Here is a 27,943-nt window from a genome sequence, read left to right as displayed (position 1 = left end):
CTCACAGGCTTCTCACTAGCCTTGCATTACCTTTCCTGGCCTAAATAATTCACATCTATCAGCTGAAGCCCCGTTAGTGACGTTTCAAAGTGTCCCACTCTGGCTTCATCTATCCCCGCAGATGTGGTTTAGTCTTTATGCAAAACCAATTCCATCTGAGCATGTAATGTACAGTAAATGCAGCGTACTGTAAGACACTCCTCAGGGCAATAAGATAACATGCTAATGTGAGTCAGGACATGACTTAGGCACATACACACACACACGTACACACACACACACGTACACAGCCTGAATGCGTGGCCACACACAACACTCATACGCTCAGGCACTTGTTGATATGCACACGTGTGTTTGTCTCACACACGTGCACTGAGATGTGAAGTACGTACACACTCATGCCTGCGCGTTCCCTCCCGCCATGTCACATCCCACTTCTGACATATACATCTACCCGCACCGCTGTCCTCATAAAAATTTCAATGCATCCTGCTTGAGCGACTTCCATTATGTGTAACACTGCAAAGCCATACAGGCTGGAGTCGGCGCCCACTCTGAGCTGTTAGGGACTGTCATCCACTCTGAGCTAGCAGCCCTGTGGAGGGGCTTTTGTACAACTCTATGTGGGTTTTATGTTAAGGCCATTATAGAGAAAGTCAAAGTCATCTGCTTCTCAACCTTAAATGGCAAAATACTATGTCATCAGGATGGAGGAACCGAAGACGATTGCTCCAGTAAGTGCATGTCTGCCATTTGAAACAGCAGGCGCAGTACATTGGCGATATTCAGATGACGTGCATACAGGAAAGGAGCAACATTAATAAAGTAGCAGGTATCATATAACAACATGATAGCAATTGGCTTGATAATGTGTTTCAATATTTGTTACCACGGGCTGAACTACATATCTGTGAGCAATGCCATTACACTTTGCACAGTGGAGTTACGAAGCAGCAGTTTTTCCCGGAGAGGAACATCTCAGATAATTGGTCATCAGGAGACATATATACTGTAGATGTGAGTGTGTGCGTGTGTTCATACTTGTGTGTGTTTTGTCTCAAGTATCACCCTGTGTTTTTTTGTTGCAAGCCTCGACAGCTGCCGGTGTCTGTTTTACTTTCCGTCAGTGACCTCTTTGAACTTTGGATGTGTGCACGCCTGTGTATGCACTGAACTGTGTGTGCATTCAAAACGTGCCTGTGTGTCTATTTATGTACACACCGGCGCATCTCTGTATGTCATGCGTTGCGTTTGCCATCCCCTGGGGCTTTGTTTGCTGTGTTGTCCGCCACAACCCCGCGCTGCCATTTGCTGCTTTTTCCGATTATTAATTCAGCGTTTGCTGTCAGAACCAATTACGGTATCTCGTGCCTCATGACCTCTGACCCTTCCTTCTCTCTGCCTGTTACATGCCAAACACATAGATAGGACCAAGTGACCCAGATTGTTTGTTTGTTTTTCCTCCATACTGTAAGTGATCACATACATTCCCCCAGGAGCTGCCCTCCATACAGCACCTTGCCTGTGTGCTCTTGTTGAAATGAATTTGGCAGATATGGGCTAGCTATATAATGGTCAAAGAGGCCGATAAGGCTATACAAATAGAGACTGCAGCGGAATTGTTAGAAACTCCTTGAAAGGACGTGTGTTAATGGCTGGATTGTAGGCCTCAGGGGGCCCTGCCCACTTCTATAGGCTGCGCCATTGCGTCACCCTTTTAACCTACGCCATCTATTCCCGATTTCAGACCAGGCCGGGCCATTTCTCAGTTGTACTGCTGTAAGTGCAGTAAGCAAGGGTATGTGTTTTTTGTCGACTTGTAACAAACAGAAAGCTCTCATTCCTCTTTGTTATGCTTGTTTCACATCTATATCTTTATGCATGTTTATATGAGAAATGTTGTGTCCGCCCTGATAGTGCTTTAGTACCTTTATATGCTACAATGGAGATCAGCAGAAGTACAGCGTTATGCAAACAACTGATCCCCCTTTCGTCCTCTCCCTATCAGTGACCTTGTGTGTCAGCTGCATCATATAGAACACATACATCATACGGCGGGAGGCGGCTGCCCGTCGAGATAAGTACAAATGTGTGCGTGCATTCATGTGTGTGAGAAGGAGAGTGAGTTGAAAGAGTGCAGGTGTGCACATGGAGGTACTTGCATTTATACATGTGAATATGCTGTGTACTCGCATATAAAAACCTATATAATCATACTGTGTGTGTCGGTTGGTTGACACATTGCATGATTTAAGCGCACCTATCCAATGTAGGATCTCAAAGTACAGAAGTGTGATTGGTTTGTGAACGCTGACAGGAGGGAGGATGCGGGGTGCATGTCAGCAGCTTTGCCCAGCTTTGGTGTTGCGTGTGCAGTTTTCTCAGCAGATTATACGGGCCCTCGTTTGTGCCCTGATTCCTCGTTTACTGTTTTGTCTGATCTTTGTGTGTTTTGTTTTGTGCTTAGCGCTGGCACAGGGATTATACAGGTGCTTAGTTACATTCTAACTGTGTGTGTGTGTGTGTGTGTGTGTGTGTGTGTGTGTGTGTGTGTGTGTGTGTGTGTGTGTGTGTGCAACAATCAGATATATTCTCAACTCCATATACTGGCATCATTAAAAATTCATTTTGATATACATATTCTTTAACGTACACTTTGAACACAGTCTTCGGGTTGTCCTTCCCATTCTTGTAAATGTGGAACGCCTCCAGCAAATGTCATCAAATTAGGCGACTTGGACCCCAGGTTTAACTGATTTGGTGCTCAAGGGTCAAAGGTCAAGGTCACTGTGAACTCACAAAACATGTTTTGGCCATAACTTGAGAATTATGCACTGTACAATTTCACACAAATGTCCAATAAGATAAAATGACAAAGCGATGACATAATGGACACATGTAAAATGTAACATGACCAGTTGGTAGAGGCATACAACCGTGGGGCAGTAATTCTAGTTCTGCTTTTCAAATGTTTGCTCTGGCATAATAGAAACATATTTTTTAATCATACTGCGACACCAGAAAAAAAAAAATTAGCTGCGGGTGCACTACAGAAAAGTTGCTGCTGGTGTAAGTGCACTATAATGTTTGCTATTGCTCATCATTCAGCTGTAATGATAACGGTGAAGGAAGTGGCCCATTTCCAGCCTGTGGGTACCCCTAGCCTCCCAGTGAGTTGTCGTTCCTCATTGAAAAACCCAGTTCAGCATCTGCGGCCTCTGGGTGTTGCATTAAACTATATATGGCTTTACATCACTTCAGTGGGAATTTTTGACAGTGCTGATGCATTTTACATGAACACACCAATGTGCAATGTACAGTGTATCAAGGCTATATACTATTTTACTCTGTATTATGGAACCAGAGATTATATCTTTCTGGCCAATGTTAGTATGTGGCCTTACCTCTTAAATTCCTTCTGGTTTAATAGGTGGCTACTGTGGAGCAAATAAAACCATATCCAACTCCCCTGGGCTTTAAAAAAATGCTGTTAAAGCTTTCGGCCTAATACGAGTGCACCGTCCAGCCCACAACCACCGACCACTGCACACAGCAGCTCACCGCGACAGGGTGACCAGAGAGCACGATCAATAACAATAAGTCGTCTAATAGAAGGCCAAGCCCATAAAATCATCTCTCCATCTGATTAACAGATATAGCAGGGCTCCACATACACTACCTACACTACATACACAGACAAACACTCCTGTTGCAGACTGGTAACTCATTCTCATGAGTAATTACTCATTTTCCCTCCATGCAGGCATATAGTAACACACACATGCAGACACAGTTAGCACTGAGCCCCTATGGAATACCTGAGAAGGTCTCTGACAGTTACACCAATAATGTTTTACTGGAATCAAAGACGGTTACGGTGGAGCGATGCTGCCACAGAGACACAGACTCATTGAAACAGACTCTCTTGAAGATCTTTCAGTTTTAAGACATGATACAGAGGACAGTGACGGGGAAAAGGCGACGCTTGAGATGTGATGCAAGAGGATTCAAAGTACTATTGCATCACCAGTGCACAGCGAGCCACCAAGAGGCCCTGTGTTGTTTTTGAAGTACGGTTTGTAGTCCATCTCAAGGGAAGATATTGATGAGGACCAATTCCACAACGTCATTCTGAACCCATGTAGAGGGGTTTGATCAAATGTACTGACGGAAAATTAAAGGGAAATCCTGAGATAATGAGACATCAATATAACAAATTCAGGTACTTCCACAAAGGACATTAAATAAACAGTTTTTTTTTGGCGTTTTAGTGTTACATTAATATACTATCGTTGTTTTTAGGTTTGTTCGTTTATTTAATTACAGTTTGTGTGATTGCATTGTTAGAATCTACCAACCTCAAATCTCAATATATATTCTGATGTCAGTGCAGACGCACCGTCCTGTTCAACCACACGGAACACACATGGTCTCCCCACTTTATTAATTTTAAGCTGCGCTCGCTGTTCAGCATATGTGGGCAGTTATGAGTAAAAGCAGGAGCGCAACTCACCAAAATAAAGATCTCAACCCAATTGATCTCCTGTGGGAGATTTAGCACCAGCATGCTAGACAGCGCTCTCCACTACATCATTAAAACTCCAAATGGAAAAATGGAGTCCATCCCTCCGGTAGAGTTCAGAGACTTGTATGCCGAAGGAGCATTGAAGCTGTTCTGCCTGCATGTGGTGAAACACTTTGTTGGGTTTCTTTCTTTAATTCGTCACTCGGCTGCCACCGGTGCGCCCCTCTCACCTGCCGTATCCTGACGCTTTAGGTGCTCCATTCAAGTGGGAACAGGCAGACAAACATGTCTGACTTGACCCCTCTCTTTACAGGAGTTAATCCACGATGTCCTGCTGTAATTCATGCCAGAGTGCCACATTCCTGAGCAACGCTGTTCATGCAAAGACACATTCTTCAAGCTTTTTCAGTGCATTGTGTGTGTGTGTGTGTGTGTGTGTGAAAATGTTTGTTGCAATAGTTTTTACTGCTGCAAATTACATCCATTGACTCATAAAAGGGTCATTACAAGTCATGTTTATGTTATGACAAGCTATTTTGAAGAGGAACTTCTCTCTTACTATTGTATATACTCTGGTGCTCGTGTACTATTTTATGATAATTAGGTTCTCTGGGTGTATAATTGTCAGTGCCCTTGTGTGCGCTCATGCTTTCTGCGGTGGTCACAGGTCTGTTTGTACAACATGTCTTGCTCTTAATTTGGAAGTAAACTCTGCAGCAGAAATCTCTTGAGGTCCCAGATCGACGCCTTGGGTCTCACCTCTGGCTTCTGCGACTGGTGTAATTAGCAAAGTTTTCTTTTGTGTTGCTCTCTTTATTTATGTTTTGGCTCGTCTCCCACAGTATTTGTAGTCTGTCACTGTTAATGAGCTTGTGTATGAACACACAAGGCTGCGACGAGACATCACACACCCACTGCTCTCTTCGCAGTTTTAACACTCCATTAGATAATTAAAGCGGAGGGGGTGTTTTTGTAACATTTCAGATGAGACATTACCATTAATTAGTGTCAAAAGAAAAGAACTGTTTTGCTCAAGCACTTAAGTACAAAGGGAAACAATCTCTTTACCTTGTCATTGAAGCACTAAATGATCTCTTTTTTTTCTCTCTCTCTTTCTCTCTCTCTCTCTCTCTCTCTCTCTCTCTCTCTTTCTCTCTATTTTTTTTTCACAGACGGAGACTGCAAAGAGGAGGCCCGTCCATGGAGAAGAGCTTTGTCTTGGCATCATGTGAGCGGTTCATTCCTGAGGCGCGCTCTGCAGTGGAAGATTAAATCCGCTCCCTCGGAAGCATTACGACCACTAGATCACCGTTATCACCGTTCCTGACTGCAGTCGTCAAAGTCACCTGTTCTTGACTCAACTTGCCTCCTGTCTCTTCCGCTCCCCTTCATCTTGAAGATAAGGAATGGCTGTGCTGGTTTCCAGCCTCCCCAACGCCTCTCGCAAATAAGGCCTTTCAGCTTGTTTCACAATACCAGAGAAAGGAAGGATAAAACCCTCTACAGTCCTCTTTTATACTTCTACCCTGTGTCTCTCTTTTTTTAAATCTTTGTTTCCTTAGTAACTCAACCCTCAACACACACATTCACTCAACCAGCAGGATTTTGTTTTTGTCTTGGTGACATCTACAGCAGCCATTTTAAGGACACCAGCACTCAAGTTTCAAAACCATAAGGAGATTTTTTTTTTTATTTTGCCTGCCCGTCTTTTGGAATATCCACTCATGCAGTGTCCCTATGGGGGATTGAACCGGTACAGCAATCCACACTGACTCCTCTTTTTCTGTCTGTTTGTGACTGGAGGTGGACTGAGCCATCATGGCTGGGAAGGGCAACCCGCTGCAGGGCCCCCACCTAAACGGCTTCCCCATGCCCACCTACTCCTACTTCTTCCCCCACATGCTGGGGAGCCTGTCGCCTCCAGCCCTGGCAGGACTGCCTATCAGTGGCTACAGCACCCCCTCACCAGCCAGTAAGTAAACCGTAGTCTTTACATACCCCTGGCTTTGGCTATTGTTCAGGTTGGTTGGGAACAGGAAGATTCACTTCCCTCTGTGTGTGTCCTGGTTTACCTGTGCGGCTGTGGCACACTGTTTCTTGCATCACTCCCTCACTGTGTGTGTGTGTGTGTGTGTGTGTGTGTGTGTGTGTGTGTGTGTGTGTGTGTGTGTGTGTGTGTGCGTGTGTGAGTCTGAGTCTGCCAGTAAAAGGACACTTTTCTCTCATCCTTTTTAAATCATTCATCGTTGGTAAACAGCGAGCAGCAGCAACGCACACATACATGGCCACACACCCACGTTGCCTCCAGCGCTGTCCTTAATATACAAGCCCGCACACATCAGCACACACACACATATTGAAATGTCAGCGTAGTTGACAAGGAAGTCAGGCAGGACAGCCAGGAAGGAGCATTGTTTATATGGGGAACCCAGATTTGGTGAGCAGTCCTTAAATACATCGTAGCCAACCTTCATGCTCCAACTACTTTATACAATCCATCAAAAGCTTCAGAACTGACTTGCAAAGTTGCTTAAACTAGATAAAAAATAAATGTATAGCTGATCTGATGTGAATTGACTTTTACACAAGAAGCCCTGAATAGTGGTGGAAGAAATATTAAGATAACCAACATATAATAAATACACTGCACATTACACTCATTGAACATTTTACTTTCACACAAGTATTGTCAGCAAAATAATTGCATCTATTAATAGTCCTCATTATGTACAGCGGCTGCTTTCAGAATGTTATATTACTAATGCATTGACCTATTTGCATCTTTTAGAGTTCATTTCAACTCCTTTACATTGTAGTTTGCGGTTTGATTATGTTATGCTGGAGAAGAAAATCTCCATGTGAAGTGAAAGTTAAGATCTGCCAGTGCAATGAGATCATTTCAATACATCTCAACCCGTATTAAATATTTTTTGGAGGTGAATTTTAGTATGTTCAAAGACAGAGTGGCAGATTGCAGCACTAAAATAAACAAAAATCACACTTCATACTGGCAAGTCAAACATTCAATCTATATTTGACACTAAAATTCTTGAAACATGACTAAACTGTTGAAACTAAAATGATCTCACTGCGCTGGCAGATCTTTCATTTATTTGTAGAAAATCGGACTTTAAACAACTGTGGCAGCAGCAGGAATATGAACTAAAGGAATACAGGCAGGCGTACAGTCAGTGTTTGTGTGTATCGGTGTGGACAGGCTTGCTGGACCGCGGCCTCGATCTCACAGGTTCAGACGGGGTCATTGCTTTGACTTTCTATCTGCTGAAGTCTGTGTGGAGGGAAGTGAAGAGCAGCTAGTGCCCAGCCCCGTCACTCCCACTTCCCCAATACCAGATATCCCGCCTCACTCACAGAGATTCCTCTTTTTACAATGTTACAAGTGTGTGTGTGTGTGTGTGTGTGTGTGTGTGTGTGTGTGTGTGTGTGTGTGTGTGTGTGTGTGTGTGTGTGTGTGTTTCTGAATATCTGCGTGTGTGTGTGTCCAACCCTGTCTCCTAAAAATTACGTTCCCCCAGAACTAATACGCATTCCCAATTACGTTTGATCAGAAACGTATCTCCTCCCTGGTTATGTTTGTGTTTGACGTATTACACATACGTTGATTATACACGTATAGGTTGATTAAACACGTATGTTGATTATACACGTATTTTTGTTTTATTGTTTTTATGTTTGTGTTTGACGTATTACAAATACGTTTATAATCGTGTGTTTGTGTTATTGTTTTCTTGCTTTATTTAAGCATATTTAAATTTTTAAACTCTGCGGAGAAAAAAGAAAAGAGGGGCGGGGTGAGGCCAGTGACAGCCGGCCAGTGAGAGCCGGCCGGGCCGGGCGCCGGCCGCACCGGGAGCCCAAGAGTCGGCCGCACCGGGAGGCGAAGACCGTTTGCCCGCCGTTGTTAGGCCAGTCCACAGACTGCTTGCACCGGGGCTCGGTCTTCAGACGCTTGGCGTCGCCGTCAGGCCGTCAGCCTCCTTCGCGCCGGCTCCGGTCTTCTCTAAATCGGGTTGTTTGTGAATGCAGCCCAAAGTGTGTGATAAACTCCATCTAGTGCAGTAAACCACTGCGATCATCAGCAGACACTCGGATCTCTGTGGTCGCATCAAGTGCAGAATCTGACGTGAAAAATATTCAAACGGGCGGAAGGAGTCACGGCCCGGCCGGCTCTCACTGGCCGGCTGTCACTGGCCTCACCCTGCCCCTCTTTTCTATTCTCTCCGCAGAGTTTAAAAATTAAAATATGCTTAAATAAAGCAAGAAAACAATAACACAAACACACGATTATAAACGTATTTGTAATACGTCAAACACAAACATAAAAACAATGAAACAAAAATACGTGTATAATCAACGTATGTGTAATACGTCAAACACAAACATAATCAGGGAGGAGATACGTTTCTGATCAAACGTAATTGGGAATGCGTATTAGTTCTGGGGAACGTAATTTTGAGGAGACAGGGTTGGTGTGTCGGGGGCCGCACTCCCAGTGTTTGCCATGCGGGCCTGCAAGGTTCCTTCCCCTTTTCTTGGACAAACATTTCCTGTATGTAAACACAGGAGAGCCAGGGACACCACAGCTTCCTGACCAGTACACACACACACACACACACACACACACACACACACACACACACACACACACACACACACACACACACACACACACACTTGCAGTGTCTCCTTCCATTTTGACACTCCCCACCTTCACCCCTTTCCTCCTCCTCCTATGCCCCGCTCTGGCAGGATCAGTTCTCTCCCCCACCCTCTTGCTCCAACGCTTTTTTTTTTCTTCTTCCTTCTCTCACATTTTCACACACACACACTCCAGCTAAGCCCTCACCAACCCCATTCAATGCTGAGCAGTGACGAAAGAGGGAAATAAAGAGAGCGGGTGCGGAGGGAGGGGGAAGGAAAGTCCATTTGTTTGGCGCTTGAATGAGAGGAATTTACAGAATGTCAGATTGGAGGCAAGAGAGCCGAGCATTGGATTTAATGGATTTCAGTTTTGTGGAGTGTCCAGTGGAGGATCAAGTCACATGGCTGTTTGTGTGTACACATGATGTGTGTGTGTGTGTGCACTTGTCCTTGAGTTTGTGTCGTTGTCCAAAAAGATAGTTTGGTCCTTCTTTAATAACCCAAAAAATTCAGCTGTGAAACATGTGAATTTGTTGGTACGTGTGGATTGGAGATGTTTTGCATTTACTTCCTGTTCCCTGATTGGTTCTTTAATTTTACTTTTGGTTTTACATGAACACATAATTTTAAAGCTTTGCGACAGCAACAGCTGTAGCCAGAAGTATCGTGTCTTTGGGTTGTCTGTCTGGTCCATTCTTGTGAACGCGATATCAACTGAAGGATGCACTGGTTAGATTGTGGAGGTCAAAGGTCTCAGTGACCTCTCGTCCGTCCCTTTCTCATGATATTTCTCTGTAATACCTTTAGCAAATGTTTTTTTATTTGGTAAAACATCCACTTGCACTCAAGATTGAATTTGATATCAAAGGTCATTGTGACCTCACAAAACATGTTTTGAGCGCTAACTCAAATAATTCATATGCAAATCATGACAATTTTACAATTTTGTTTAATAGGATAAAATGAGAAAGTGGTGACATTTCGGACAGACATGGATGTAAACTGCAACTTGAGTGGTTAATGAAGGCAAACAACCGAGAGGTGGTCATTCTAGTTCTTCTGTGTGAGCTCAGTCTAAACACGCATGATGCAGGTGTAAACTATACTGAAACATGAAACGTGTTGGCGGTCATGAAGCCAGTTTGTTTTACCGCTAAGCTCATTTGACATGAAAAATCCTGTTAATCAGATCTTCCCCTTTTTTGTTTTTTCTCTCCTTTCCCTGTTCACACTCATCCTCCTTTGCCCGTTTCCAGGAGTTGTCCAGCTCTTCTGCCTCGGCCTCCTTTAGCAAACCACAATAGACCAATTATTTGGACCAAGCAGAGCAGAAGGGTTAATCCAGGCCTTCAACAAACTGTCTCTGGTTCTCTCCAGCTCGAGCCTCCTGAGTTATGTCTTCACATCACATTATCTGAAAATCATCAGGTTAGGTCACACCGGAGAAGATCAGTTGCAGATATGGATATAACATTTATTGCCTGCAGCTTTATTATTTAACTGAATATTATCACTATAGATTGATCACACGCGCACACCCACAAACGTGCAGGCTGCAGTATTGAACACAGCCAAAAATCCACACCCGATAGAATGTGCTCATTACACGCACACTCGCACAGACACATGCACAACTTTCATTAGCGTTTTTTGCGATTAAATCCTTCATGCTGCTCGTCTGTATGAATATGGATTTATCTGGCAATAACACCCCATCTATTGATCCGGTTATTATCATTAAAGCTTTCGCTGTCTGTCACCAGCTCTAACACTATACTATTACATTAGCAGTGTTAAGAGTGATCATAATGAATGGAGCCAGCTTGCTACCTGCTGCCACAGCGGACTAATTGGCTTTTCCCCATAGAGTGCTCTTGTTTCAGCAGCCACTGTAATTGCTCTGTACAGGAGCGCGTCCTCGGATGGTTAACGCACACGAGCAGCATCTCTTTTGACTTATTAGGAGGGAATTTATGACATTTATGAATGTACTTTAGGGCCACAAGGAGAAATATGAAAGAACATTTTCTTTCAGACCTCAAGGCAGCTTGTTTGTGTGTGTTACCTATCCCATTAAGCAGCCCATGGTGGAACGTTCTGACCATGGTAAATATGGATATGGTAATGTTGGGCAAAGTGTGTGTGTGCGTGTGTGTGTGTGTGTGTGTGTGCACGTGCATGCATGCTGGTTTCTGCATGCGGTTCCCCCTTCTGCCCCGGTGGTCTTCAGGAATCAAGGGGGCATGTCAGTAAACTCCATGGGTGGCAAAGACACACACTTTCCCATACACACACGGCTGGTGTGGTGGGGATAAGCATAATGACAGTGAGAAACACTTTAGGCAGCGATCCAAAGTGTGTGTGGATACGGCTAACGGCTGGGCACCTTTCCTATCAGGTGACCAGGTACTAGCAGTTTAGCCTCTTGAAAAAGGCACACGCTGACTCGCACAGAAACATTACCTCGGGGAAGCTGGTTGTCATTATTGGAAAGTCATTTGAGGGTTGCTGATACTCTGATGGCGAGGATGCAGGCTTATTAAAAGTGGCGTGTAAACCACTTCTAGCATAGCGGCATAGCACTCATTCTCCTCATCTTAACGACCTTGTTAATTAACTGCAGAGCACTGGGAGGCTGAAAAATTAGCACAAGGACTGACTTTTTCTTGCATTTTCAAAGAGGTAATTGTCTCTGATGCTACTCTAAGATCCTTGACACATCATGGGTAGTTTCAACGAGTTTGATGCATAAAAATACTTAGTTTTGTTCCACACAGGCTATTTAAATAATACTGCTCATTTTTCTGCTCATTCAACTATTTCCTTTCACTCTGAGTCTTTTCTGACTTAAGCGTAATGAATATGAGTCCATCGGTGCTTTCAGACGATATTATTACACATTATTGCGAGCGTTTATTGTACATTGATGCACTGTACAGTCTTCTTCAGACACTTAACTGCAACACAGGACATTTTGGCAAAAAAGCATGAATGTTACTTCGACCTTACTTTATTGCATAAAGGGTGCTCAATGTCATTGGGCGTAAACTGTGAGGTGTGGAATCAAACAATGTGAGTGTAACTTCTCCGGATACTGAGCTGAGACAGGATAAAGCACTGTAGAGCACATTATCTCGGTTATTGATACAATAATGCACAACTGAGAGGCAAACAATCCACTGTGACTGCTATAGCAGACTGAACTAGACGGGTCTGTCTCCAGTAATAAATTACAATATGCCTCTGGCCCCAGATCTGTCAGCATCAGTCCACATGGTTGCGCCAATGTCTATAGGTATTGTGCCTTTGCATGTGCACTTGTGTTGGATAATTTGCTGATTGGGAGTGGCCACCTTGCTGATTTTATCGTGGATCAAAGACATATATATATATATATATATATATATATATATATATATATATATATATATATATGGGTGTGGTTCATTAGGGGAGAGGGAACATCACTGAAGAAAGAAAGTCGACTGAGAAGAGAGAGCAAAAATATGAGAGAGACAAACAAAGAGAGAATCAGAGAAGGATAGAGAAACACAGCCCCCGGGCACACACACACACACACACACACACACACACACACACACACACACACACACACACACACACACACACAGGCTTTGGCAGCACTCGTGTCTCGTGCCAGCATCATGCGCCAAAACACGAGCAAGCTTAGCCAAAAGGGGCTCCCAAGAAAAACCCATCACCCTCTTCTTTGGCCTCTCATATCCATTCTCAGTCCCATCTTGACTTCAGCACATCTCGTGGTCTCTCCTTCTTTCTTCTCTTGGGCCCCTTCTTCTTCCCTCCCTCCATCACTAATTTCTCTAGTTGTCCACTTTTCTTGCCTGATCCATCCGTCCCTGTCAGCTCATCTCCTTTCCGCACTCGTCTCTCTCTCGTCATATATTGAATCATCGTCCCCACACTCCTCACTCGACACCTCTCTCTCTCTCTCTCTCTCTCTCTCTCTCTCTCACACTCTCTCTATTATTCTCTATTATTGTCCTTCTTTTTCACCCTCCCTTTCTCCACCTTGGGACTTGACAGATCCCATCATTACCCTGCCACCTATTTACTCGTAGCCTGTTATTTCCATTTGGTTTGAGGGCACCTGGGGCTGAATCCCTGCCCAGAATACTTGATCCTAGCAACAGGATTTATCCCTGAGTGGCTTGGCGAGTGGGGTCCACTACTAACTCCACCCCCTTCTTGTTCTTTCCTCTTTCCTCCTCTCTCTTTTCTTTCTTTCTTTCTTTCTTTCTCGTTCTGTCTTTCTTTCTATAGGTTTTTCTTCCCCTTCCATGGCTGCTTATGCAAATACAGGCCCTCCTTTTCAAAGAGCTGTCTACCCATAATCCGATGGATGGCTCCATTTTGAGCACTGCACACTTACACACACACACACACACACACACACACACACACACACTTGTGCACACAGAAATGCAGAACGCTTTGCAAACTCTATTAGGGATACAGGGACACATGCTATCTCTCATAAACATTCACACCAACTGGCACATGCATGCACACATGCGTATGGCTACACACACGCAAACCGAGAGAAAGCCCCCCTCTGCAGCATGGCTGTTATATTGTGAGCAGCGAGCGCTTTAAGCTGTAGTTGGGCCATGACTACTTCAAAACCAGCAGGCTGTCGCCAGCAGCCATGCAGCACTCAGTTGGGTAAACACTCGCATAATCTAAATCTCTCTCTGATGTGCGAGCGCAAGCATCTTTATTTCTGTTCTCTTCAAAGGCGCCGCGAGGAAGTCAAGACGAGGGTAAAGCGATAAGAACTGCCCCTTTTTTCCTCTCCTCTCTACAGCTTTCCTATCCTTTCCTTCAACCCACACTCACACTGACCCCCTTCTGATTCCTTTTACCCCCCCTCCCCCCCATATATATCTCTATCGTCTTATGCCCTTTTTCAGTCCCCATTGCGCACAGCCATAATTCACACTGCTGCATACATTCAAATGTCAATGACTCTCTCACAGGCATCGTTCCTCTATTGTCCTTTGATAAGTGGTGGGAGTGACAGCATCTGTAAAATATAGTACAGTTACCTAATGGAGGAGACGAGGGAAGGAAAGGAGAGAGCCGAGGAAAGGTTTTAAGAGGCCGTGTCGGTCTGTCCTGCACAGCTCGAGAGAGTGATTGAATTATCAAGCAGAGCTTTGCTTGTTGTCCAAGGGGGTTTCAGAGGGAAAGCCCTTTTCTCAGCAGCTAATGCGCTTTTTCAGCCTAGCACAATGGCTAGCTGTGTTGCGCAAAGGGGCTAAGAGAGCTCTGTTCGGCCAGAGCTTATGAGGCCACCAGCTCTCTCTTGGCACCTATCTGAGGGGCCCCATGGCCACACTTAACCTCAAGCCTGTCTGCTAGCATTAGCGCATAGTCTCCTCAGAGTGGACTGATAATGCACCGGTGACAGCGTTAGCACATTAAACGACTAAGTGTAGCACAGGAAAATTAATGCAGTGACAATCATTAGCGCTCCAGAGATTTGTGGACACCCACCTTTAATGCTGTGGCCAGTTATGTGGTCTATGATGTTGTATATTTTTATTTTTATTAGTCATCTGGCTTCTCTTTTTTTTGTCAAGACTGTGAAGTATAGACCTCCACAGTGAGTTTCCATAAGTAAAAATCCAATACATTTTCTGAAACCAGAATTTTCTTTTTATTAGCCATAATTTGGTATCTACGAGAAAGGTTGCACAATTAATTGAATGTGAATCGTGATCATGATAATCATTATCGGCTGTGATGACGTTTGACATTTGAAGTGCATGAAAACTCTGCTGCCATATCAAATAAGAGCTTCCCAAACCCACAGCCAGCTATCAGGGTGTGATCTAAATGGTTTGACTTCACATGCCGCTGTGCACGCACCGTGCAACAGCAGCCTGTGTGCAACTTTCCTGTGGGTTTTTTCTCCAAATTTAACAGTTGTTTGGTCACAAATAATGTCGTAGTTGGTTGGCTTTGTTCCATGCTTAAAACTCTTTATATAAGGATTTCCTGAAATATCAAAGGTGAGAATGAATGTCAACTTTTATATCTGGTCGCTGTTGAACTCTATTGTAATACTGAACAATTTAACGTCTCGATATTGGAATTCAGGAAAACATCTCAAAGCAAAAGAAATATCCTCAATAGAAATGTTTTGTATTCAATTCATCTTGGCAAACATAGCTAACACATTTGTTAACATTTGTGTTACTTGAATTATCATCATCATTCCTTTCTTTTTTTCTTCCGGTTACTGAGGCTGCAGTGGAAATCCTCAATGAGGGTTTTGAGTGAAATTTCTGCAACTCAAACTTACATTCATTAACAGGAAAAGTCTTTCGTCACGCAATTAAAAGCATGGAAGAAACAATGAGTGTGCCAAACATCAATCAATATTTTTGACTGTAACTATAAGGTGGGAAAAGAAACCCGGACATATGCGCTCCAGACGGAATTATAATCCATAATCAGCACACATGTGGGATGTCGATTCTTCAATCATATGAAGGTCTGGAGGTAATTCTGGTACAGTGGAACCAGAGTTTCTGTCTTTTATTTGAACACAATCATAAATAAAGTTTGGCCTTATAATAAATCAGGCACACATTATGTTCTGTACATTGGTGCCTCATGTCTTCTCTGCGTTTGTGTGTGCTAATACACTTACTGGGAGCCGTGTTTACTGAGCGAAATCACTTTGAAATAACAGTTGGGGAGTAATCATTTTTTCCATTGAACTCCACATTGTGTGAGTCACTTTTTCCTTTTTATGAAATTCAAGCACAATGTTGTGCTTGAATTTCATAAATGCGGCTGTATTTTTTCCCCTCTCTTTCTCCTTTAGTTTTCACGAACCTCATCCTCTGATCTCGCTCATAACTCTGTGGCCTCGCTCTTCTTTTTATATCTTTATTTATCTGCTCCTTTTATCGTCATGTTCAAGTCTTTCTCCTCTTCACAGAGACATCTTGTAAGTAGGCTCCAACTAGGCGGGCAGAGAAGACTTCTTAACAACTGGTGTACATTATACTTTGATTAGTCCCCTAATTTAGTCTGTCTCATGCAACAAACAGATGTTCACACACTCACAACACCAGCCACTTAAACCGTGTGCCAGACACCTAATAGTCAGAGCGGCCACTTTCTTGGTATTTTTCTTTTCATAATGTGAACTATTTCACAAAAAGTGAAGTGGCCGTGGAATGCGACACACAACAGAGGGAGTGGTTGCGTGGATTATGTCTAAAATAAATCTCTGCCTTTAACCTAGCGTTGTGTCAGATGGATTACACTGTGGGGGGTTCTCAGTGTTGCTGTTGTGCAACTGGTTGGATCTGCTGGAGTTACTGAGGAATTCCAGTCATTGACATTGACTGATCTTCTACTGTCAAGATAAAATCTCAAGTCTTAAACTAGAACAGACACACACACACACACACACACACACACAAACACACAAACACACACACACACACACACACACACACACACACACAAAGACCACTGTAACAAAACATTTCCTTTGTCTTCTAACTCTGAATCTTAATTTGGGAATAAACTCCATGAGATTGTTGCGGCGGACCCCACAAAGAGGTTTTACGGATCTTTACGGGTCTGTTTTTGTGGTTGAATCTTACACAATGCACATTTTGATGAGTGCACAATTACAGTCCTTCGATTAGCTGCTTCATTTGTGTTCACTTCAGAAATGGACAAATAAAAATAAAAAACCCACAGCAAGGCAATTCATGGAGATTATGGTTTGTCATCAGAAATGTTCTTCGGGGGATAAAAGGAGTCCGAACCAGCCACAACTGTAATGCAATGAATCAGAATCAGCTTTATTGGCCATGTGTGTCTACTCATCCATGGAATTTGACTCTGGTTACACATTGCTCTCATCGTACATAAGAGAAATATAAAAAATACATTAAAGACAACAGAAACTAAGAATCAACATTAACATTTAACTAGTGTGCACAATATACATATATAGTGGTTGGCTTTAAGGGTCAGTGTGCCTACACTGATTATCTAACCATCAATAACCGATTGAAACGATGGCTGTGTTACAATAAACTGGAATCATCACACACTGTGACTCATACGTACTGTACACCCACACGCTCGAAGGTTGAACACCACGAGGAGAGGAAGCACTGGCGAATGATCGGGCGGAAAAAAAAAGAAATAGAGCGACGGGACATAGCTGGGATCAAACCCAAGACCTCCCTCTTTGACCCGAGGACCCCTCTAATTGCTCATTCTTTGAAAGAAAGAGACAGTACTGAAGAGGAGGTTAGGAAGAGGGAGAGAAAGATCAAGAGAGGGAGAGAGAGTGAATGAGGGAGGCGAAGAGCCCCTGCAGGCATCTTAACTCACAGCAGGCCCGGGCAATACCCTTCCCCAAAGCATCAGGAGCAGAGTCACACTGTCCACAAACCACCACCGACTCGCATCAACACCTGCTGAAAGGAGGACGCGGTATCGGCAGCGAGGCGGCTGGCTTTCAGCTTTCAGCATTCGACAAATCGTTTCTCAGATGTCCGTTTGTTTGTAATTGCGTCGTTGCAGTTTGAATTATTCGTTTTATCAACGTGTGTTTATTCCTTGAAGAAACACACACACATTTTATGTAGGTAAAATGTCTCTGGTTACTGTTAACATAGAGAGGGAGAGAGAGAGAGAGAGAGGTCAGGTGGTGCAAGCGATGGGATTTCGCTGATTCAATATTTACTCACCAAACAGAACTATTTCCTGTAAGCACTTGGCCAAACTCTTACTCTCACCACCTCACTCTTTTTCGCTCTCAGTCTACTTGTGTTTTATCTCCTCTCCTCCCCCTCAGTTCGTCCTTCTGGCTCGTTCCCTCTCAGTGTTGGACATTTTTATTTTCCTCCCGCATCTCCTTTCTCCTTCTCCTTTTCTTTCCTTCACCACCACCGAGCTCCATCGTCATTTTCCTTCCTTTCACTTTCTTGCCCCTGCTATCTCTCCGTCTCCATTAGACGATAGACACTGACTAAGCAGAGAGCAAACATCCTCGTCTATCCACCCACCCATCTATCCAGCCTGGCTGTGAGTTTCAAATAGGGCTGATGATCAAGCTGTGTACACAGTGAGAGTGAATTGGCTTGACTTGGCATTACGCCGCTTTAAATATTAAACTCTCTCAGGTTCTCATGGGTGTGTGCAAGACGAGTGAGTGTGTTTTAGCTTTTGATTAAGTCCAGGAAATGTCCACACCTTTTTTAATTTTCTGCATGCGATTTGTCTTTCTTTGTCCCGGTGGGTTTGGCTGTTAAACAAATGTATAATATATTTATGTATGTGTGTGTGTGTGTGTGTGTGTGTGTGTGTGTGTGTGTGTGTGTGTGTGTGTGTGTGTGTGTGTGTGTGTATACACACACAGTGCACCACAACCACGAAAGGTTGCCAGTACAGCAAGTGTTTGAGTGTGTTTCTGGAGAGCATTGGGTGGTTTTCTACTGGGAAGACAACTATATGGCCTCTCTGAAAAAATAATTTAAGGCACTCTGGCAGATGTGCTGTCAAAGTTGGCGTCTTTCAGTTCTTTGAAAAATAGCCTTTATGTCAAAACCAGCTCGCTTGGACCGAAGGTACACATGGAAAGTAGTGGAAGAGCTCCAGGGGAAAACGTTTTGAGAGAAATATTTTAAGTCTTTATCATGAAGGTAGTCGTCTGTCTGTCAACGCGCTTGGTGTGGCTTCTTGTATGCCCAGAAGCTGACGTAGTTCTCTCTCGTAGTTCTCGCGTGTTTCTGCATGTGCATGCATGCACATCTGTCCGTCTCGTACTGTGTGTGTGACTGTTGATTCATCCCACCCAAGGTTGGTACACTTGTAGCTGTAGCTGAATAGACTCCATGTGAATGGGCCTCGTTCCCGAAAGAACGTCCTTGGTTGTTCATTAAGGTCTCTCAATTCTTCCCAGACCTCTTCCTTTTCTTTCCACATTGCTGTGTTCCTCTCAGAGGCTCTTAACCTCCGCTCCCATTATTTCTCATAGTCTTTGGAGGGGGCCGTTTCATCCACATGCAGCGCGCTCGCTGTAGACCTAATTAAACCCCCTCATATTTCTTTCCATCTTTACCATTCATCCACCATCTTTGGCTTGTGCCCATTGGCCACGAAGGATAAGTGAGTTATGGCACTAATACGTTCGGCGGGTACTTCAGATAGCTAGACCAATTTCCTGATGCACAACAAGCCTCTCGACAAGCTACTCACCTCCACACTGAGATGTTTTTAATAAAATAAATAATGCTGTACAAATATTCCTCTCTCTGAACATACACAAACAAATGTTTGTTTTTTACTTTTGTGAGTGCAAATAGAAAGGCCCCCATTAGTTACAGTTTGAGAACCTGCCATGAACAATGTCACATGATTAGTCAAATATCAAGGGAAGCTCTTCCTTGTGTGCTTTTGGAGCCACGTGGGTCCAGTTTATTCCCATAAGTAATAGTTTGACATTTTGGGAAAAGTTTCTCTCTTCTTTGCTTTTTCTTCTTCTGATTGGTGGATGGAGCCCATTTTCATGTCTGAAGGATCAATATGAAGCAGGCCACTAGTGGCTGGTTAGTTTAGCTTAGCATAAAGACTAGAAACCGGGAGTAACAACTAGCCTGGCTATGTCCAATGGTAACAAAATCTGCCTATTAACATCTCTGAAGCTTATTATTACTATGTATTAACATTAGTAATTAGTATATCATATCTCCAACTGGCTTCTGGCTGCACAGTAGCTTCATTTATTCATTCATTTACAAACTGAGGGAAGTTTGCTCCTCACTCGACTTCAAAGCTAGCTGTCCCTTGAGGAACTTCAAACGCTGGGGAGGCCATTAAAAGACAAAAAATATTTTCTGTAAGGTCGTGATTTATTTGATTGAAAAATGAAACCACGAACCCAACAGACATTATTTTCCCTTCCAGGGCCTGCTTTATCAGGCAGAACCTAAATTGCTACCAGGTGGGAATCCTCTTAAGGGCAGAAAGACTCGAAGAGCACAAGCCCCATTGCTCTCTTGTCTCCCGGCCGCTCCTTTGACCGCATATCTCATTTTGTCGCTTGTGTCTTTCTCTGTCTTTCTTTTGTGTGTTACATCTTCATTAATGCAACAAAATAAATGCACGCAAAGTAACTAGTCTGTTTTGAGCCGCTGATGTTTGTGTGGTAGTGTGAGCAAACAGTCCCCCACCACCATCAGTCAATGAAGAAAAGATAAAAGAGATGGAGGCGGAGAGTGTTTGAGAGAAATGAGGAGGCAGTGAAATTCAAGCCCCTGAGAGCAAGTGATGGACTTGATGGAGTGTGTGTTGTGAGACAGAGACAGGTGGAAAGTTTGAGGGTCTGAATTAAGTGAGCGTTGTCCTCTCAAGGAGAAGAGAAGGGTTAGGAGGAAGATTGGGAAGAAGCACTTGAAAGAGACTAGAGATGGATGATAGAAGCCGGCAAACCGTCAGGCTGTTAAATTGAATCTGTGCTATTTGAATATCAAATTATGCAAAATATCCTTGACATGGACAAAGCAGTGTCAGGATATAGTCAGTGCAGAGTCATTAGAGTTGGATTGCAGACAATTATATGTTAATTTTCCAAAAACCATAGTCATGGAACAGGCTGACTGGAACAAGTTGACGCTTTTTGGGGAAACTTAGGAATCTGGGTGAACACATCATTCGTCATAAAACAGTTGCTGCAATGCTCTGAACAGCTTTAAGGCAAGTTGAGCATCACAGAGGACATTATATGTTATATATTGGTTTGAAATGTGTGTTCAGACAGAAGGAAAATTTGCACCTCACTTTGATTGTGCAGATTTGACAGTTGGACCGTTTTTGCAATCTGTGTTTGATCGCTCCAAACAGCAAATGTACCGCCTGTGCAGGCGTTAGCTGGAGCTAGCTAGAAATAAATGCACCGGTCGTGTGTTCACCAGGACCTCCAGTTCTTTCTGTTAGTTTCATAAGTGCATCCGTAAAGCCACGGGATTGTTTTGCCTCAACTTGAAACAGTTGATACCCACAAGGGCACTTCTTCCCTTCAGTCTCAGAAAATCTGCATCTTTTCATGACCACTCGTTCCTTTCTTCTGACTTTGTGTGTCTAAAATTCACTCCATGTTCTGTCTGAACATACCGTAGGAGCCTCTGAAGATGGACTGGCCTTCAATTCTTCCTGTGACAATAAAGGAAAGCAGCCATAGGACACCCATACATCCACTCATCTCACCATTGATATGAGAACAAAAGAGCTCCATAGGAGGATTGGTTTTCATCAGAAGCAAACTAATCACTGTGTGTAGCGTGGCTTCCACACAAAGAGTATTACGACAACAAATCAAGGTACAGGTAAAGAAGAAGATATTTGAACTAGTTTAAAAGTTGAAAGGCCTATGAGACCCCGCGCAAGGCTGGGTTGTACAGCTCTGGAACTTCATCTTTACATTGGCAACAGAGGCAACAAATAAGCATGCTATGAGGTTATATATGGTGTGCACTGCATTCATTTAGCCAGAGCCCTGTGTTGTTGTGTCTTATTGAAATGAATGAGGAAGCCTGCGTGTTTTGCCTCAGACAGAACTGGAGGGAGTTGGTGTTTTCTTTGCATATTAGTGTGTGGTCTGTGCTTCTGTGGATGTTGTCTTGGTCTTGTTTATCTGTGTTTGCTTGAGTGAAGGGAAGAGAGACTGAAAGAGAGACAGCCGACAGGCCGACATTTTCACCAACAGTGTCCCGTTAGAGCGTATTGGCCGCTCAGCACATGAGTCACTCATTTCGAGTCAGTCTGTGTGTGTATTTCCTCCTTCCATGGAGATAGTCCCACTGTTTGTTTATGAGTGTGTCTGTGTGTCCCTGTGTTTTGCGTGCGTGGGCAGCACTGATGAAATTTTGTCTCCTCCTCCTTCTAATGTTATCTCACTTCCTCTGGGCCCCTGACAAACCCACCAAACAGGGAAAAAATAGAGCGCTTTATTGGGACGCCTGTCAGGACTTCCCCTGGATTTATGACCAACAGACGGTGTTTATCACTTAGCCGAGAGAGGCAGAGTAAGAGAGGGTGGGAGAGGCATAGGTGGAGAGGGAAGGGGGGGGAGAAGAAACAGGGGTGAAATAACAGAGCGACCCTATCCACCATTTGCATAACAGAGCGATCAAACTGACTGGAACCATTCCTGGAAAACGATCATTAAATGATTACACTGTTAACATCTTGAATACATTCATGGGACAAACTAGTGCCACTGACAGTGTTTGTTAACTTTGTTATGTCAACTGTTCAAGATTGTCGAAAACTAAATGCACATTGTTGCTCATTCGCAGGAGGCAAAGCCAGTATTTCTGTTGCTTTGATTGATCAACAACGGATGGTGACGAGGTGCGAACAGAGTTGAGTCGTGGAATTAGCATCTGTTGGTTCTTATTATAGCGTTCCAGGGGAAGGTTCTCATCCCCAGCGTTTGTATTTATTCTGAATCTTTCTGTTTACTTCATTTGGGTGTTGGAGGTCCCAGCGAACAGGGAAAATGATAACAAATGTTCATTTGAATTAAATCAGCGGTGTAAATAGCTTGTGCTGTGAGAATATCGTGTGTACTGAAATGTTTTATCAAAACAAACCAGTCGGGTTCTCATTAATGTGGGCTGTACAATGTTGTCCTTCTTCCTTTGTTGAATGACTTGAGGACAGGAGGTACATGCTCCATTCTCCCTGAGCAGACAGCTGAACCTTGACCTTTGCTTTGCAGATAGCTTATGTCTTGGTTGTTCATTGGAATGAATGACTGTTTATCTCAAGTTATCATATTTTATGGCTATTGAAGTTTTTTTCTTTTTTGTCCAGCAACTTTTCTGGAGCTTTATGCCAGTCTTTTTTTTTTTTGGCTAACTGTACTCATCCAATTGGTTGTTTTCTAGGCACTGTCCATACGGTTCTGCTTTATTATACTGATTCAGGGTAAGAATAAACCCTATATACCATGATGCTTTGCATTGTCCCAACATTTATTAGAGGGGCTACAGTTTTCATTCAAAAAAAAAAGATCTAAAACTCGCACAATATTTTTTTTTGTATTTGATCTCAACTACCACATGTTTTTCACTCTGTTGTTACTCAGAAGTACCCTCGTAAAAAAAAACTAAAAAGGCGCACATCGTAGTGTTCTCATTGCTAGAAGTTTCCTTGTAACATAAATTGCGTCATCTGCTCATATCCGTGTGGACAGGCCACACACGGCTAATGTGCACTTGACAACATTTCTGTCACGCGGACCCTCATGGCTGTGAAGACATAAGAAGCATATATTGCGCTTAAGATTTCCCATAACAAAGTCACAAGGCACGGCTGTGTGGACAATGCACGCACACACAAATGCAGCAACTCACCCGTACTGCATGCATGTCCTCTATACAGACATAGATCTTGGCATATATCCGTCCTTTAGGAGTACCAGCTTTTAACAGTAGTGGTGGTTGCACAGCAGCTCCTAACTAGCATAAGAACTGTGCAACTTGCTGCATACCAGTCAACTCATGCGGTGCATAATGGCACATTGGCATAGATGAACCTCTGCTACTTACTAACTAGCATGTGATGGACACAGTGATGGACCATAATGACGCAGAGGAACTGCGCTGACGTTCTCAACAAACTGTGATCTTATTCGCAGGAACTATTTATAAAAGAGTCCCAGGAGAGAGCTCACAGCCCTTCGTCTTCTCTCTCCTTCTCTCACCATCCTCTATCTCTGTCTGCTGAGAGGATGAATTAGGGATGACAGAACCTCTGTACAGGCTTTTAGTGAAGGGGAAAGGAGAAGGGAGGGAAGAAAGGGGTTAACGGAATCATTAACACGTGATGATTTAACTGGTTTGATTTATTACCACGTTATGCTTTTCTGGCATCTTGGGCTATCCTCCTGCAGATTGGAGGGGAAAGAGTTTTCTTCTCCCTCACAACATCCTTCCTTCCTGCCCCTGAGGAGTTCCCCTCTATGTGCTCTTCAACAGCTTCTCTTCCCTCACTTTCTCTTCCTCCCTTTGCAGTGCATCTTCTTCATCCAAAGCACCCGCCCCCCTTTGTTTTTTTTGTCATGTTCCCTCCACCTCTTATTCGGACTCTCACTTTCTTCCTCTCGTTTTCTCTTGCTCTGTCTCCTCCCCAGTGTTCATTTGTATCAAGATTTAATGCCCCCAAACAAGCTTTCTGTGTCAGCCCACTGAGAGAGTCAGCGGGGGCGCTCTGTTCCCCCTTCTGTCTCTGCTGTGAGAATCACTCTCAAAGCTGCTTAGGCACACACACGCACTCACGGGGCGCCTGTGTTTTGGCCACAGAGACACACACTCTCAGGCGTACATGCACACACACACGCACACACACACACACACACACACACACACACACACACACACACACACACACACACACACACACACACACACACACACACACAGTCTCACTCACTTTGGAGCACACTGCACCAGAAGATGGTGTCATCTTAGCCCTAGAGGCGCACTCCATGCACTGGAGGTGTGTGTGTGTGTGTGTGTGTGTGTGTGTGTGTGTGTGTGTGTGTGTGTGTGTGTGTGTGTGTGTGTGTGTGTGTGTGTGTGTGTGTGTGTGTGTGTGTGTGTGCGTGTGCGTGCGTGTGCCCCATCCCCACCAATCACATTTCACCTACTCCATGGTTCACTTCTCCACGGGGGGGCGGGACTCCCTGCCTGACCATCAGGAATTAGATCAAGCCGCATCATGATTGGATTTGAGCTTTGATACACACACACACACACACACACACACACACACACACACACACACACACACACACACACACACACACTCCAACTTCTCCAGCTGCCTCAATAAGCAACCTGACACTGGCCATGCACACACATCCACACACACACACACACACACACACACACACACACACACGCATATACACGCACACTAAAAAGCTAGCAAGAACTAGGGCAGGAGTCGTCGCGCTAATCTCCTTCTACATCTACTCCTCTTTCTTTCTCTTATTCTTATTCTTTCCTCTTTTTTTCCTCCCTAAAGCCCTTAATCAGAGGGACTCCTTGTCCCTCCCTCTCTCTATCTATCCGTGGGGCGTCCCAATTCACTAACCTGGTGAATAATTAATGCCGGCAGGCCGAGTTGATTAAAATAACACATCAGCTCTCCTTCATTGAGAAGAGGCATGGCCCTCCTGGGCTGTTGCTGGTGGAGTGGCTAAAGCACAGCAGAGGGGAGAGTTCTCTCTTCATATTAACGTTGATTAAGATTTTATGGGTGTAACACCATATGTGCCCCAATGTGGTTTTCCTATTGTCGCAGGTTAGAGTGGACCTTTTGAACAGAAATTACTTTTAAATTAGAACCCAACATCCTGGATTTTTTTTGGGCCAATACCAATATTGTGTGAACAATATATCGGCCGATATTCATTCTTTGCCTTAAATATGTGAAGTTTTTTTTTAAATGATCTATGCCTTATGATTATTAAAGAATCGTGACCTCAGATATGTACTGAGCAGGACATACATTATAGTTGCCGGCTAAAAACTTACAATACCAGGACTCACTGTCTGTCACTCGTCCCCTCCTCTTCTATTCCTCCCTCGCTGTCTCTCTATGTTGTATCCTCTGTTTGTCCAGTTTTTAATCAAAACAGATGCCATCCATGGGTAACACATGACGCATGTTCATGTTCGCTAATTATGTCATGGGCCTGTCCGCTTTGATTCCCTCGCTCCAACAGCTGTACATTAGCGAGTGCCAACCCCTCCCCCCTCTTTTCACACGCCTCTTTCCATCTCTGCCGTACGTTTTTTTTGCAGAGGCTCCAACTATTCCGTTAAGAGATGACTACAACAGATAGTGTGGAATCAAGGGTACTTAAAAAGAGAAAGGCATACAGTTTTAATAAGGCATGTTCCCTTTTGAAATGCCATCTCATAGAAACACTACTGCAGGTTGTAGTGTGTGTGTGTGTGTGTGTGTGTGTGTGTGTGTGTGTGTGTGTGTGTGTGTGTGTGTGTGTGTGTGTGTGTGTGTGTGTGTGTGCGAGATATTGTTGAGTGGGTGCTCAAGTGGGCTTGTTTACCATTCAGCTGCTGTGAGCTGTGAGAGGCTGACTGGCCAAACACTCCTAATGAGTTCCTCCTCAGCCCTCTTCCACACACACACACACACACACACACACACACACACACACACACACACACACACACACACACACACACACACACACACTTGTGTCTCTGCTCCACTCTACTCTGAAACATTGTTGTAGTTGCCACTGGGGGTCATTGTTCCCCATAGCTTTAGCTTAAACTCTGTTGTCATAGTTCTGCTGTTGTTCTGGTGTGTGTGTGTGTGTGTGTGTGTGTGTGTGTGTGTGTGTGTGTGTGTGTGTGTGTGTGTGTGTGTGTGTGTGTGTGTGTGTGTGCAGGTCCGTGCCCTTGTCAGTTGCCTTGACGCCCTGCTCACCAGACTCGCACCATGCTCCCGAACACATGTGCGCCTCACTTGTTCATACATTACAATTACAAGTGAGACTGAGGCATGCCTGAATAAAGAAGAGAGATTGGGTCACTGTTCTGTTTCAATTATGTATTCATTGTGACCTTGTTTCCCCCCAAAAAAGCATTTTTCATTCCAGCAAGTAAGCATCTTTACTTTTTTATTCACAGTGGTGCTCTCTTCCTCTTTTTTTTCATGCCTCTTTGCTTCAGATCGCTCTCCTTCATCTGTGTGTTTTCTCTCATTGAGATGCAGCATCTCACCGATCTCTTCCCCTCATTACCTATTTCCTTGTTCTTTCATGCGTCTCTCTTTTGTTCTTCTGCTTCTCTCTAGTTAGCATTCCGGTTCAGAAGGAATTTTATCGGTTTTAACTCCCTTTGATGTTTTTCCACCTCTATAGATACAAGTTGTCTAATTTAAGCTTGTTTTGAGCTTGGCAAATATAGTTGTATTGCTCTTTAGTATCTCCATTGCTGCTAAGTTAGCACTGTGTGAGTGATACTACTTGGTAGCTATCAGTGTCAGGAGTTACCAAACAGACGTGTAGGTCCTCAGGTGAGCTGGAAGTCAGTACCACCTGTTAATAAGATTACCATTTGACCTTTGACCTCCATGCCGAGCTAGCTAAGTACAGAGCAAACACATGATGGCTGGTGGATTAATGTCTGATCCCTGGATATGCGAAAGCTTGTTTGGTCAAGAAACCAACTCTGCAACTGCCTCGTTCATACGTAGACAGGCAAGAGATGGCACACACCAGGAAGCTACCTCCACCAAGTCACACACATTGTTTTTTGTTTTTTGTTTTACAGTCAGCTCTCTCTGGATTGCAGCTCTGTCGGCCCTCCTACCCATCTCTGTTTCCCTCTCATCACAAAGAGCGGCTGCTTTACGACGGTGTGGCTGCAGTAAAAGCCAAGGGTTGTAGGGGGGCACAGAAGGCTGTCGGGTGGATGTAAATTACACAAATAAAACTCCACCCTGGCACTAAGCTTCCCCCAGAGAAGAGTGGAGGGTAGGCAGAGAGATATTTGCTATAACTAAGAGGGAGGGGATGGGTCAGGCAGAAGGTATGCGCAGAAGAGGTGGAAAAAGGGAATATATGGAAACAAATAATAGCAGACAAGGATTCAGTCAGTGTATATGTAAAGAGGAAGTGGAGAAAGT

The 27,943-nt window shown here is 44.0% G+C and overlaps 1 protein-coding gene across 1 annotated transcript in view; it reads left to right on the top strand.

The window, feature by feature from the left end:
• Window positions 1-6,343: 6,343 nt before the first annotated feature.
• Window positions 6,344-27,943, top strand: part of raraa (retinoic acid receptor, alpha a) — a gene marked incomplete at its 5' end in the record, with an annotated part of 71,821 nt that continues 50,221 nt past the window's right edge. Inside the window, one exon of the mRNA XM_079236961.1 lies at window positions 6,344-6,497. Coding sequence (XP_079093087.1) covers window positions 6,344-6,497 — 154 coding nt within the window. The remainder of the gene's footprint in view (window positions 6,498-27,943) is intronic.

Source organism: Taurulus bubalis, assembly GCF_910589615.1.
Source record: "Taurulus bubalis genome assembly, chromosome: 2".
Lineage (NCBI taxonomy): Eukaryota > Metazoa > Chordata > Actinopteri > Perciformes > Cottidae > Taurulus > Taurulus bubalis.
The sequence above is the reverse complement of the archived record's forward strand: the minus strand, read 5'-3'. Positions and strand labels throughout refer to the sequence as shown.